Genomic DNA, 13,826 nt, shown 5'->3' with positions numbered 1-13,826 from the left:
CTGAAACATCATGAACAAAAGGACCACAAAAGTCTAAAGAAAGCCAGATATTTTAGAAGCATTTCTTTTATTTTGTTTGATGATTTTTTATTCTCCTTTTTCGAACATAATTTAGGGCATATGATAAATCTATTCTGTATGTGTGCAGAGCATTCATAATGATATAGAGTTAGGTAGTAAAAATAATCAAAGTGTTATACTACATAAGGTACACACATCAACAAGAAAAAGCGATGAAGAATGATACATATATGCCCACACGGTTTTCGACATGCAACAAGGGTACAAATTCCAATGAAGATGTAAAAAGTTTTATAGACAGTCGTATGGAAAATATAAACAGAAATTGGCCCTAAATCTTTATTCAAATCCGTAAACTACCAAATATACTATTTAAAACAGACTCCGGAAAGACTTGGTTATCTAACAAAATCGTAAAACTAACAAAGGCAATTATACATTCTTTAAGATCAAAATAAGAGGTTTATTTTGATCATATCACTCATAAACATTTATTGAAAGGGAAAAACACGTAAAACGGATTTGTCGAGTTTAGCAGAAGCATCGTCATCCAAAAACCAGCTAATTCGATCAGGATGAGCACGAGAAATCAAAGCAGAAGGCAATTTGGATGTAGTATCTTCAATAACAACAGGCAATATGTCCTGCTTGGCAGCGCCGGTGGTTACAAAAGCAACAGATAAAGCATGGGTAACGACAGGAATGGTCAAAGTAATACGTTCCTTTGGAGGTTTGGGAGAGTCAGTAATTGGAGCGACCCAGGCAACGTCTTCGTCCAAAAGCTCGTGGTCAGGAAATAAAGAGCAAGTATGACCATCAGGACCACAACCTAACAACATTAAGTCAAACACGGGTACCTTCACAGTAGAGGCATTTGCAAAGACGTGAACCAATTGCTTTTCATATTCATCAGCAACAGCCTGGGAATCCAAGGGATTCTGTTTCAAGAATTTAGTATCAATGGTATGTATTTGTTCAGGTACAAAGCCAGGTAGCACATCAAACAAAACTTCTTTGCAAAGTGCATAGTTTGAATTTTCATCTTCCAATGGAACAATACGTTCATCAGCGAAGAAAATTTCCCTGTTGCTTGTTAGTAAACCGTACAAACTTTGCAGAATGAGAGCATTTCTTCTAAAGTTTCAATAATTGTTCTTTAGGAAGAAAGAAAAACGAATGCATGTTCACACCGTGAACCGTATTAAGACCGTATTAAGATCTCTTTTTTTTCGTTCAACAGGAAGAAAAGAAGTTTTTTTTTCAATAGCTTACCATTTGGAAAAATCAATATTGTCTTTCTGTTGTGATAATCCTTCAGCAAGGACCTTGGGTAAACTACCACCGCTCAAAGCCAAAGTGAATCTTCCGTGCTTTGCCATGGCAGTATCATATTTACTTTTGACATATTGTCCAAGAGCTTTGGCAACGGAGCTGCCTTCAGAAAACGAGTAAACTGACATAACGACTGCTGAAAAAGTTTGCTGTGTACAGAACCTGATCACCTGTCCATTTTATAAGTTGGGATACTCAGTAAGGTATGATGTAATTTCTCGCTGTAAACAGGATACAGTGAGAAATTTATATCTGATGATTGTTGTAAAAAAAAAAAGTTTAATCTTTTGTCTTTGGGTAGCAAATCTTTGAATGGTTGCGAAACTCTATCCGATCAGAAACATGGTATTCTTACTCAAGAAGGTGCCAGCTTGTCTTCTTAGCTCCTTCCACCTAGAACACTATGGAAGAGTTCACTCAAATGTATCGATAGTAGAACTGTAGAGAAAAGAATTGAGAAATTATGACAAGCTCTAGGGTACCTTTGTTGCGCTTGAGAGTTTGATGTTTGAAAAGCTGAACCCCCAGAGGTAGAAAGGATATTGAGATTTGTAAAATACCATAAAGGTTTGTTTAAAAATTACAATATGGTGGTACCACTTGCAGTAGAGAATAGTATGCGGTAAATAAAAAAAAAAAAAAAAAAAAAAAAAAAAAAAAAAAAAAAAAAAAAAAATTGAGAGAATTAACATGTTACAAATTGCAACCATCGATTTTTTCATGAAATAAGAATCAGTTAATGCTTCTTCAAATCCCAAATTGGAGATTCTTTGTTTGACAAACATTCTGAAGCCTGTATCCCTTCTTATGCTTTGCATAATACGCAGTCATGTCTATGTTAAAGGTTCAGACCATTATTTCAAGTATTTTGAAAATAAACTGAAAGTTTAACAAAAACATGGTCTTGTTGCTTCTACGCGCCAAACCTTTGGAACTTGCACTTTTTAGAAAACGCAATACTGTTTTTTTAAACTTATGTTTGCCGGCGATGAGACATGTTTGTCATCTTTTCATTTCATAACTTACCACATAATAAATTCCATAACTAGCTAAAGAGAGAATAAATCAGACAAAAACTCGAATTGATCGTCTTTGCGAACAACATCAGCAACGTCACGATACTGAATACCTTTTCTTTTTTGTAATTTAGCCAATTGAAATGATTGGTCTGCAAGTTTTTGAATAAACATCTCCTACATATGAATACGATTAGCTTGTCACAAATAATTAATAGTACGTACAGTTGCAACAGACACCAAAAGAGCAGAAGCGTTGGAACAGGAATGGATATCCTCGTCTTGTTTTATAATCTTTTTGACCCTGCTTAGCGGCAGCACAGTTTTTCCAAGAGGCTTCTCCATTGTATAACACTAGCAAGAACTAAAACTTGAAGAATGATGTTGGATAAAGGAACTACGAAAAATAGTCGATCAAATACAGTGCTTTAAAACCAACTTAAATCCCAAATAACATTCTTTTGAGTGCTTCTAATGAGGACTGTTGTTTTTACAGTTGGTTTGCAAAAGAAGAATAATGATTTTCGTGCTACGCGTATTTCTTCGTTTCGTAACCCCAAGTAACATACCTACTTAAAAAGGACCGGTAGGGAAGAAAGGAATTGTATGTGTAACGTTAAGTAAAAGATCATAATTCATGTTCATTTAATTGTTTTTGTTTTTACTATGCTATAGACCTTAATGCCAACTAAGTTTTGAGCCAGATCCCGCAAGCTTAAATACCACACTAGTGTAGAACATTTGAGTTTCTCTGATACTATTTAAAAGGCTTATATGCTTGAAAACATAGATATGGTTTGCAATTTACAAATGTATCTTATGACTTTATTACAGCGCAGAGTCTTCGAGATTCAGCTTCCTTTGGCCGATCTTTGGTGAAAAAGCTCTCTTACTCATATCGTGTAGAAAGTCATACAGCATAAGGTTGCAATATAGCAGAATAAATGAATGTGCAAGCACTCTCACACCCAAATAAAAATTTATATACATAAATGCGTTTTTCAGTAATCATTATCATTATAATTGGCAATACAAAATTAGTGCAGTATAATTTATTAGACACACGCAAGTTGTGTTGGTGAATGTCAGTACGCATGCAAACGGAATCAAACCCCATCCGCATTTTTATATGGTAAACTTCTAACCAACAAACTTCGGAATTAAGACTGTGATGTATCTTTTTAGACTTAGGTGATTTACCTTAAAAATCAAACTAATTGAATTCCGCTTTAGAGACATTTATCAAAGGAGGAGTTGAAAGTTGAGTAAATAACTTCACCCGAACGGGACATAGCAATTTTACAACCTTCACCGCTCCATCTTCACTATACAACGATAGTACACCCTGGTCCTCTTCATAACGAACGTGAATTAAGTTTAATAGATCCAAATGAACACGCTTCTCCATCCCCAGACCAGGGAAAAATACATCGAAGTATGAAGGAGCAATGAAGCACACAACACCATCCTGCCAAGGTTGATGCTTCTCTATCCATTCACTGAATATCTTGACATGCACACTAGTTTCTTGTGCGAATTTGCTTATCACAAGTCGACGACTGATATCATTTGCTGCTTGAGACCAAACACGTAGACGCTTTTCTGACGCATTTTCTCCTTGTAATAGTAATTGCAGCTGATAATGTACAACTAAATCAGCATATCTATCAAGTGGTTCAGTGAAATGAGTCAAATCATCTGTCTCATCATCCAATGTCATATTCAGCATGTTCATAGTTATATTGGGGCGGTACTTAGGCATTTCGTACACTGCTCGAGGTGTGATCTTATAGTAGCAAAGTTGGAGTATGTTACGAATTGTATCATCATCAATCAAGCATAATGATCGCAGCAATGATTTCGGACTTGAAAGATCTAATACACAACCCATTTGAACAGCCATACTCTGCAACATTCGACAATTTTCACGGCTTGGCATTTTTTGTACTCTCAAAAATGCGTTGTCGCGGAATTCTCTTCGTAAGTGGGCAGCCACAGCTCGATTAGCGGCATCTAGAAGAGTTTCACGCAAAACCTCTACCGGTGATGACGCAAAAAGATTCGTCTGCTTGGGATCAAAGCTGGTACTTTCTTCGTCCCATCGTCGGAACAATTTGCAATACCGATCCAAAGGAATATCAGTGCCGAGATGATGAACTCGAATACGAGAACTAACAGCATTAAACAACTTCAAGCGAGGATCAGTTTCCAAAAGTTCATTCGCCTTTTCCATAGAGTAAGTCTTTCGAGGATGGATAACTGCCCAGCCCACCCAAGTGCCCCGGATCTTTCCGGAAGAAGAGACGTCTAACAATAACGAAATTGTGTAGCAATCTTTACCTTCTTTTAACGTGAGGGCATCTCCCAAGGCAGGTGGAAATAAGGGAACAGTTCGTTGACATAAACTTACTGTATTACCACGACGCTGCAATTCACGGTCAAGCGGCGATCCTGGTTCAATTACGCGTGAAACATCTGTGATGTGAATACCGACGTGATAGCCATTGCCAGTTGGGCGAATATGAAAAGCAGAAGAAACAAAGGGATTCGAAAAATCATCAACGTTGTTATCCGAGTAAACGGGGTTGTCATGACGCTTATGACCAGTGAACAAAAAGACATCTTCCGAGCGATAATCACTTCGATTCGTATTGTTTAAAAAGTCATTCGATAATGCATCTAAAGAAGAAGACGCTGAAGCGGCGGCAGAACCCTCCCAAGGCTCAGTGTGAGCACCTGTATCATGAAGGAGCGCAGCCACTTGTGATTCGATATAATTCATTGGACCAAGCTCACCTACGAGCATTCCAAAAGGATGCAGGGAAGTTACAGGCCAACGCTTTATAGAAGCTAAAAAGAGGCTATCGGAATACTTTTGGTCATTTTCTAAAAAGTCTGAAGGTGCTTGTTCAGTTGGTATAGCAATTAAAGGAACACGCTTATCCGAAGGCTTGAACCAGACAATCTTGGGTTTCTCTCCAGAAACTGTTGTGGGACCTTGACTTGCATTAGTAGAACCTTGTCTTTCTTTGTTCGCAGCACTGCTGGGTCGCAAAATGCCCAAAGATCCAGAAAACACCTGTCCCGGAGCCCGCTGCAAGACTGCAACGACATGGCCAGCATACCTGGGCTTTTCTTCAGTACTCAGCTGCTTTTGGTCAAGCAGAAATAATGTTTGGCCTTCTACTTGCTCGTCATCACGAGCCTTAATTACTGATCGCTGAGGGACTTCAAATAGGACGGAATCAGTTCCTAGGTTGTCTAAAGAACCCCTAGAGGAAATAGGATCCTTACGACGCCGATTTTCTTCTTTTTCAAGTTTGCCGGCCCATACCTCTTCAACATCGAGGAGTTCGACGGCAACAACATCTCCTTCCAGAGCACGATTTCTATCCTTGGAGCCACAAATGAAAACTTCTGCATCTAAACCGTTCACATGGACAAAAGCATCAGATCGGTTTTTCTTGCTAACAATCAGCACGCCGGTTATCAAGCGATGTTCAGCCAGCAAGGACGGGATTGATGACTGAGGTAGGTAAGGAGAAAATAGGTTTCTACGAGTATTACCATGCCCACCAACCGGGTAGTTATTCGAGGATGGTATTGAAGAATTGACGCTCAAACTTCCTGTAGACCGTCGATGTCTGTGTCCTCCTCCATCAGGACGAAGAGTGGAAGAAGGCTGATTTACAATGTTCCCGGAAAAGGAAGGGTTGGTAGAATGCGTGGGACTGTTATTTTGAGATGCCGAAGGGCGCCACCGACCATCCAAATTCCGAGGTTGAGGGCGCAACAAGGGAGGAACGGAATTCAAAGGCGGCAGAGGAGAGTTTTTGACGGGGACGGAAGGCAAAGCATGTGAGGATAAAGGAGGTAAAGATGACATGGCAGGAGAAGAGACAGTATTTACACTGTGACTTTTACTATGTCGACGAGGACTATTAGCAACGTTCGGTAATACGGGAGAGACGTTGGATGGAGCCAAGTTATATTTGGAGGAGACCGTAGGACTAGCATTGAAAGAATCAGCAGATGATGGTGGTGTGGAAAAGACGCTAGAAGGATAAAAAGAAGAGGTTGGAGTCACTTGAGGGTAAAAATTTGCAGAAGAGGGATGAGAAAAAGAAGAAGAATTGGACATGGAAGTGTTCACATTAATACCAGCACTAGCACTTCGACGGTGACCAGAACCAGAACCATGGCCATGACCATGAACAAAAGAAGACTCCACGGCCGGCAAAAGGCTCGTATGACGTAAATGATGAATATGTTGCTGCAAAGGGAGCCAGGTTGGACGATTCATGGAAGAAGAAGCGCCGGAAGAGACAGCCGGTTGAGCAGAGCCCAAACGAGAGTTCATACTAGCAGAACTAGCATTATTGATTAAATTAGGGCTGGCCTGTAAATTGGTCGAATCCTGAAGCAACGGATTTACCCTGTAAGAAAAGTCATTTTGAAACTCTTCACCCATGGCACGAACTAGGGAAAAAGAAAAGACAAAAATGAAAAATAAAGATGGTAAACGATATAAAACAGAGAAAGAAAATAGAAAGACACAAACAAGGGAATAAAGAATCTATCTAAAAACAATTAATTAACCAAAGATAAATAGGAGAAAACACGAGGTTTGTCTAGTCGTAGTGGGTTTGTACTGGCGATAGGGTTATTCGGGAATAAACTTGGTTAAAAAATAATAAACAAGAAAACGAAGGGAGATGTAAGGAAATGAGATTTAAAACAGTGCCAACAAAAAGGTACCAAAACGAAACAAAAGACGTAGAATAGGGGAAATACAAGATGAAGTTACAAAGTGATGATTTTCCCACCAAAAAAAAGGTTTAGAAGGCAGGGAAAGTCAAAAACTGCCCAAAAGGAATAGGAGAAAAAAGGTGTGAATGGTAAGAAGATCAGCTGCAGAACGTTTCGCTGAAAACTTTTTTTCACTGCACCTGAAAGAAATCGAACGACGTAATTCACAAGATTACTTTCTTTTCGTTTAGCAAAGCCTTTGATGAAATGTGATATAACTCTTTATCCGGTTTAACGAAATGTAAAAGGAGTAATGTTTCGCTTCCGGAAGTTCGTTAACGAGATTGATTAAAGTTGAAGAGAACTTTGACCTCACAAACTTATTTAAGTAGACAAATGCAAAGAGGAAATGAACAAAGGAATATTGTGATCGTGAGACTGCTGGGGGGAAGTTTACAACGAAAGAATGAGAAGAAAAAGACGTAGAATGATGGGTATGAAACGAGAGAACGAAGGTTGAGAAGAACCAATAAAAAATGTCTCCTCTAGAGCAAGGAATACAGCTGTTATTAAGGCTTTTATTCCAACTTTATTTTAACAATTTCTATTAAAGCTGAACAAACGAAATAGTACTGTTATAGCGAAAACCATTCGCGTCCTAGATTGCTCGGTGTAGGCAGATGACAGCTTAAGTCCTGACGTAGACAAAAGAGGATTCCTGTTACAAACACCACTAGCCTTCGGTATCTGCTATATGGAACTGTAAACTGTTACGCTGTGTAAAAAATATAAATAAATAAACAATCCAAAATCAATAAAAATAAAACAAAAATAAGAAAAATCCCTAATGCAAAAAATTTCAGAGAAGAAGTTGAACGAAGTAAAAATTAGTTTGACATGAGAAAGCGTTTCAAACGAAAATTCTATGGACCATACATTACCTCCTGTAAGACGATATACCATCGCATGCACTCTGCAAGGATGAAGTGAACGGAATACAACGGTAATTGCTTTCCAAGTTTAAATACGTGGCTTTAACTGAATTCACTTATATACATATAATAACAGTACGGTAAAACTGACGAATATGTTATCAAACAAGTATATTAGCCCTGCCAGCAAAGCTATCCTAACTAATGCTCATATAATAATTATAAATTGACAATTAAAAGAACAATCGAATTTAAATTAAATTAAGAGAAAAGCTAGTTGAAAGAAAACAAGATACCTCTTAGTAATTCCTTCTATTCTTTGATTGATTCTACGCTCTATTTAGCACGTTCAAGCACATTGCACTAGTAAATAAAGCAATGGTGTGAAAACAGCAATGGAGAAAAGCGTCAATTCTTTTCTTGATACGAAAGCTTCAGATACGATCGCTGACTACATCGGGATTATTGGAAGAGGAAACCAGTGAAAGGAATGTTTGTCATATTTTGAAAAAATTTTCATCGTTCATCCCGACCGTACCTGTACCCCAAGTGAACGTAAGGAACATACACTTTCTTATATTTGTTCTTTCTTTTTTTATTTTACAAGTCAGACTAGAAAAAGACCATCTGTGAATTTACGTTACAGGCTGGATTCACAACTAGTAACAATCCGTTAGGAAAGGTTGGATTCATTTCCACCATACACCATACGAAAAAAAGTGGAACTTTTTGCTCCCTCTTCTACTCACGCTAAAGAAAGGAATTTTCAAAATTAAATAAGGACTTCCTCTTGTTTTATTCAGCTCACACAGCGTTTACCAGGTTGGAACATCATTTTTCATCAAAATGCTTAGAATCGTCATTGGAACATATTCTCACCTCATGTATGGCGTAGATGCAGACCTGAAGCTGAAAGAATCGAAACCCTTGTGGCTGTTTGAGGCTCATGATAGTGCTCTCACAGCTTTGGCTACGAATGGCCTCCAGTTAGCATCTACCAGTTCAGATGAAACTATAAAGTAAGTCATTTATCCTTTGGTTTTACCGTCTAATTGCTTTTATGAAATCGTTTTATTAACTTGCTTTTAGGATTTACGATCATAGCCGTAATATTCAAATAGCTGACTTGGCTATTCCTACAGACTTGCCAAACGCAATTTCTCGTAATCTGTGCTTTACCAGGAAACACTTGTTAGCTTGTCATGATAATGGCCAAATTACTATGTGGTCTAGAGATTCTTGGTTACTTGTTCATACCTTGAAGTCTTCCTCCCAAAAAGGCATTAGCGGAATTGCTGTTCATCCTTCTGAAAAGCTTGCTTTCAGCGTTGGAGGAGATAGCAAACTTCGTCTTTGGGATCTCATTCGTGGTAAAGGTGGAAAGATATTACCTTTGTCGTTTATTCCTGAAGGCATTCTATTCCTTAATGATTCCTCTTTCGTTGTCATGTCACGACGTGGTTTAGAAGGTTTTAAACTTGTATGTATATTTTATTTTTACTTTTACTTATACAGACAATTTGCATTCTTTGCTAACCGTCTTTTTTTCTTAGGATTTAAGCTCCGTTTTTAGTTATCAATCTAGTACGCAGCTTAACTGTCTTTGTTTGTTTCAATCAAACTTGATTGTTGGTTGCGACAATGGTTCCTTAAAGGTCTTTGACGTACATACCGGAGACCTGATTAATGAATTCGCTGCTCATGAAAAAAGGTACCTTGTTTTTCCTTCCTATTTATCGCAATAAATACTAACGTTTTTAATAGAGTGAAAGCTATTTATGCTACGTCGGATAATCTCGTTTCTGCTAGCTCCGACGGCTCTGTACACGTTTGGGATAAAACCTTCAATAAAGTAATGGAATTACAAGCCCCGGAAGGGAACAGAATTACATGCATAGTTGCCATGGAATCAGCGGTAAATGGGCCTGTAATAGATGCTGCCAATATCAATGAAGAATCTAATGAAAGCGAATCTGATTCTGAAAGCAGCGATTCTTTGGATGAGTCAACAGAAAAGGCGACCTCTTCTAAGCGCACAAAACGTGCCCGCGTCGAATAAAAGTGATTCTGATATAACAAAGAAAGAATGAACTTTTAGATAGCTTCTTTTTGGTTTGGGTTTACAATAGGTATAAAATAATATAGCACGGTAGCCAAAAATTCCTTTTTAGCTCGCATGACCACTGTAAAATTAATTATCTTACACATAATTTCCTATACCTATCCTATTTGTTTTTATTATTAAATTCAACATATTTATTCATTAACATTTGAAAAGCAAACAACTTGAACTTAAAAAGATAGCAAACATATGAAATATTTTAGAGCAGCAGTGTATGGTTACATAAAACCAACCAGACCTCAAAAACAAAGCCTTCCAATAACTACAACCTTTAAAAATTTTCTCCTAATCTCTCATCGGTACTTTTGCTATAAAAAGCGTTAAGTCTTAGTATAAAGGAAGGCTTTTATAGTTCTGGCAATTAAAAAATGAATTAGAAGGTTTCCAATGAACCAATAACGAAAAATCAACATGCAAGTATATCAAAAAAAAACCAAAAATGCATATAAAACATGAAGTACAAGGCACTCTAACGGGCAGCAATGGGCTATAATGCGAATCTGAAAAATGCCGAGAGAATCTATTTACCGTACATTAAATTGTTGGCCCAACTAGGGCTATTGTGTGTATCATACTGTCCTGTATCATTTAGGAAAAATCCAGCACCATGAGTGTTCATCGATCCGGAATGGAGATTACGAACATTACCGTGGTTATGAGAAGAGCTCGACGAACGTACACCCAAAGGGTTTTTCGAAAAGCTAAGACGAATACCACCCTTTATGCTACTGCTTAAGCACACACCCTGAAGTGTCTTCAAGGCTTCCATAGCACAAGGTATATTATCAAACTCCACAAAACACATTGGACCATTTCCTTTGGTACGGAAACAAAGACGCTTGTAGCCAGGTTGCGTTGAAAAAAGCGCCTTCAATTCATCTTCGGAAGTAGAGGGTGGAAGATTCCCAACGTAAATAGTATTACAAGGTGGATTTTGATCGGCAGGATTTATGTTTGTAGGTGTTGTAGCAGGAATCCTTTGATGAATGCCATTATGCGAAGCGTAAGGTGAAAATGGAGTAGCAGGTAGTACAGAGGCAGACAATGGATAGTCTCTGGTATTAGAAGGTGTTAAAGGAGGACTGTTTACTCCAAAAGCACCATTGGCCGAGAGAACTCTGGGATGAGGAGATTGAGCACTCTTCGAATGAGCATAACCTCCCTTCTCTGAAGACAGATAGGGTCGAGAAACATTTGTGTTTATGGAAAGTGAATTGAATCTCATAACAGGAGGAACAGTATCCTGTCGTGAGTTAGCGCTTTTATTCGCCGTAGGTGACCATGTAGGGGAAGAGACATCATCCTTCGATAAAGCATTGGCCAACGATAATGGATATGACACGGGGAACGATGACCACAATCGATCGGATTGCAGAGCGCTATTAGGAGCAGTTGCAAAATGTTCAGACAGAGGCGTTTTGGAGTGATCATAAGCAGAATCATTATGGCCCACAGCCGAATTTGAAACATGATTGCTTGGACGGCGAAATAAATCACGACTACCAAACAATTGACGAATAGGAGAATGATTTCTAGACAGGCGACTACTGCCTTCTGAGCCTTCCGTTCCATCACTAACATTTGTTTGACTGCTTTTGCGGTAATTATCAATGACGGTCACGCTACAAAGACCATAAACTTCACTTGAAAGTAAAACATCACGAGCTGAAAGAGCGGCGTCTCTGGAAGAAAACACCGTTAATCCATAAGCAGTATCATCAGCGGAAGGGACAATTTCGGTAGATACAACATTACTAGCAAACAGAAAAGTGCATGAAAACTCTCTAGCAGTTAGATTTCGAGGTAAATCATCAATTTTTATAGCAAAGAGACGTGGATAGTGAACTCCCATTTTGGGGGGTGCAGACGCCATTCCACCATTCAAACCACCAAGCAATCTTCCAGTGGGAGTTGTAGACTTTTCCATCAATGGATTCAGGGAAGCGTAGGTGGGTAGATAATCAGCATCGGTTTTTCCTAGCTGCGGCTCTGGATTTTGGGGAGACATATGCAACATTTGGCCCTCATCTTCACCGTTCAAAATCCCGGCAGGTACCAAAGATGAACCACGAATAGTATCGTCCATAACGTTCGACAATTCAGGAATTCTTTTCTTAGACAGTAAAGGAGGCTGTTTGCCTACACTGGGTGAGCCAACGAACATGTTGAATCAGTAATTCACTTTACGGGGTGTAACGAAAGCTGTAGAATACAGAAAAGAAGGAAGAACCCCTTAAAAAAAATGAGAATGTATCAATAACAAAGAATCTTTATGAAAAGTTCCGATCAGGGAATGGCTATTGTCGTCTAAATAGCTTGAATATGCGGATAATGGAGATTGTCCCAAAGTAATTTCAATATAGACAAAAATGAAAACAAAAAATCTGACGAAACCCTAATAATCAGGATATTAGGTGAAATTGAAAAGTAAAATGCAATACGATATAAAAGAGAGACGATGAAAACTTAAATAAAACACAAAGCCAAAATGAAAGATGCCGAAGATGACTCTAATTCAGTCAAAGGATAGTATGTAAGCAAATGAGGATCACCGGAATAGGTATTATCAATGCAAAAATGCCCGAAATGACAAAGAACCTTGATTTTGTAAATGCTGGTTCAAATTAGGTTCCACTTAATTTATGATGATTTGAGGGAAAGGAGATCTAGGAATCAAAATTGCAAAATATCAAAAGAGCGACACTTTCTAAATGAATATATGATTAGGAGTATGCTTTACTTAAACCAAAGCAGTGAAGTAGAACAACAAAACTGAAGGTGTGCAAAGGAATGGTACAAACAAAACAAGTCCTGAAAAACAGGATCGAAAACGTCGTTAGAATGATTTAGAAGCCAAAAGGAACGAAGCAAGTTAAAACAAACGAAATTTAAAATTATTGAAAAAAAAAATGCAAATGAATGAGAGAAAAGCAGAATAAAGTAAAGACTTAAAGAAGAAAAACACGAAAAAGCATAAAAGAATCGAAAAGAAAGAAAAAGGAAATGAAATCAAAAGGCTTTCAAAACAAGACAGGAGGTTGCTTTGGTAAAGAGTGTATCGAGTAAATATAAAGACTTTTTAATACACAAAACGGTCTCCGGTTTAAAAGTGCTCCAAGTGTGTGAAAAACGAAAGGGGGGCTGGTAAGTACTGGAAAGAAACAAAAACGGACAACTTAAACAAATAAGAAGGTCCAGAAGCAAAGAAGTAAGATAGATTTTTGAACAACGTTCTTTACGATAAGAACAAATGGCTTTAAACACGTTATTACGAAATGAAAAAGAACCGCCTTGAAATTCAAGGAAACTATTAGCAAGTATAAAAGAAAGGCTCAGTGCTTGATAATTATTAATTAACAAGCAAATTATTGCTATTGGAATGCTTTTTCCAACTGTTGAAGGCCCTTTTTTCAAAAGTCCTACTTTTTACACTGGTGATGGGTAGAGGTGGTTGGTAAATAATGTCAAGGCATGGCGGGATAAGAACTTGAAAATCTCGCAAAATGAATTTCCACCAGATAGCCATTAACAAATTCTATGAAAGATAAAAACAAAAAGAGAATGACTTCTTCATCTCTTTTCCTTAAAACAAGTTTGACAACGATTATATCGTAGGCGCTCAGTTTCATATGAACTTATCCGTTCTTTATTTTT

At 38.0% G+C, this 13,826-nt stretch overlaps 5 protein-coding genes across 5 annotated transcripts; 1 reads left to right on the top strand and 4 right to left on the bottom strand.

Moving 5' to 3' along the window:
• Nucleotides 1-512: 512 nt before the first annotated feature.
• Nucleotides 513-1,481, bottom strand: pgl1 (6-phosphogluconolactonase Pgk1; the record flags this gene model as incomplete). The annotated part of the gene is made up of 2 exons (XM_056183124.1): nt 513-1,104; nt 1,294-1,481. The coding sequence occupies 2 exons, from the start codon at nt 1,479-1,481 to the stop codon at nt 513-515; spliced, it is 780 nt and encodes a 259-aa protein (XP_056039472.1).
• A 921-nt stretch (nt 1,482-2,402) lies between these two features.
• On the bottom strand, nt 2,403-2,714 carry dpb3 (DNA polymerase epsilon Dpb3; the record flags this gene model as incomplete). The annotated part of the gene is made up of 2 exons (XM_056183123.1): nt 2,403-2,546; nt 2,595-2,714. 2 exons carry the CDS (start codon nt 2,712-2,714, stop codon nt 2,403-2,405), a joined length of 264 nt encoding a protein of 87 aa, XP_056039473.1.
• Nucleotides 2,715-3,582: 868 nt separating this feature from the next.
• Nucleotides 3,583-6,840, bottom strand: sts5 (cytoplasmic P body 3'-5'-exoribonuclease, Dis3L2-related; the record flags this gene model as incomplete). Its single annotated transcript, XM_056183122.1, has 1 exon — nt 3,583-6,840. The coding sequence occupies one exon, from the start codon at nt 6,838-6,840 to the stop codon at nt 3,583-3,585; it is 3,258 nt and encodes a 1,085-aa protein (XP_056039574.1).
• Nucleotides 6,841-8,896: 2,056 nt separating this feature from the next.
• skb15 (p21 activated protein kinase inhibitor Skb15) lies at nt 8,897-10,109 on the top strand (the record flags this gene model as incomplete). The annotated part of the gene is made up of 4 exons (XM_056183121.1): nt 8,897-9,069; nt 9,140-9,530; nt 9,604-9,761; nt 9,815-10,109. The coding sequence occupies 4 exons, from the start codon at nt 8,897-8,899 to the stop codon at nt 10,107-10,109; spliced, it is 1,017 nt and encodes a 338-aa protein (XP_056039580.1).
• Nucleotides 10,110-10,692: 583 nt separating this feature from the next.
• Nucleotides 10,693-12,336, bottom strand: scw1 (RNA-binding protein Scw1; the record flags this gene model as incomplete). The annotated part of the gene is made up of 1 exon (XM_056183120.1): nt 10,693-12,336. The coding sequence occupies one exon, from the start codon at nt 12,334-12,336 to the stop codon at nt 10,693-10,695; it is 1,644 nt and encodes a 547-aa protein (XP_056039476.1).
• Between the last annotated feature and the right edge of the window lie 1,490 nt (nt 12,337-13,826).

This window comes from Schizosaccharomyces osmophilus, chromosome 3 (assembly GCF_027921745.1).
Source record: "Schizosaccharomyces osmophilus chromosome 3, complete sequence".
In the NCBI taxonomy this organism is placed as follows: Eukaryota; Fungi; Ascomycota; class Schizosaccharomycetes; order Schizosaccharomycetales; family Schizosaccharomycetaceae; genus Schizosaccharomyces; species Schizosaccharomyces osmophilus.
Note: the sequence above shows the minus strand (reverse complement) of the source record. Positions and strands in the feature narration are given on the sequence as shown.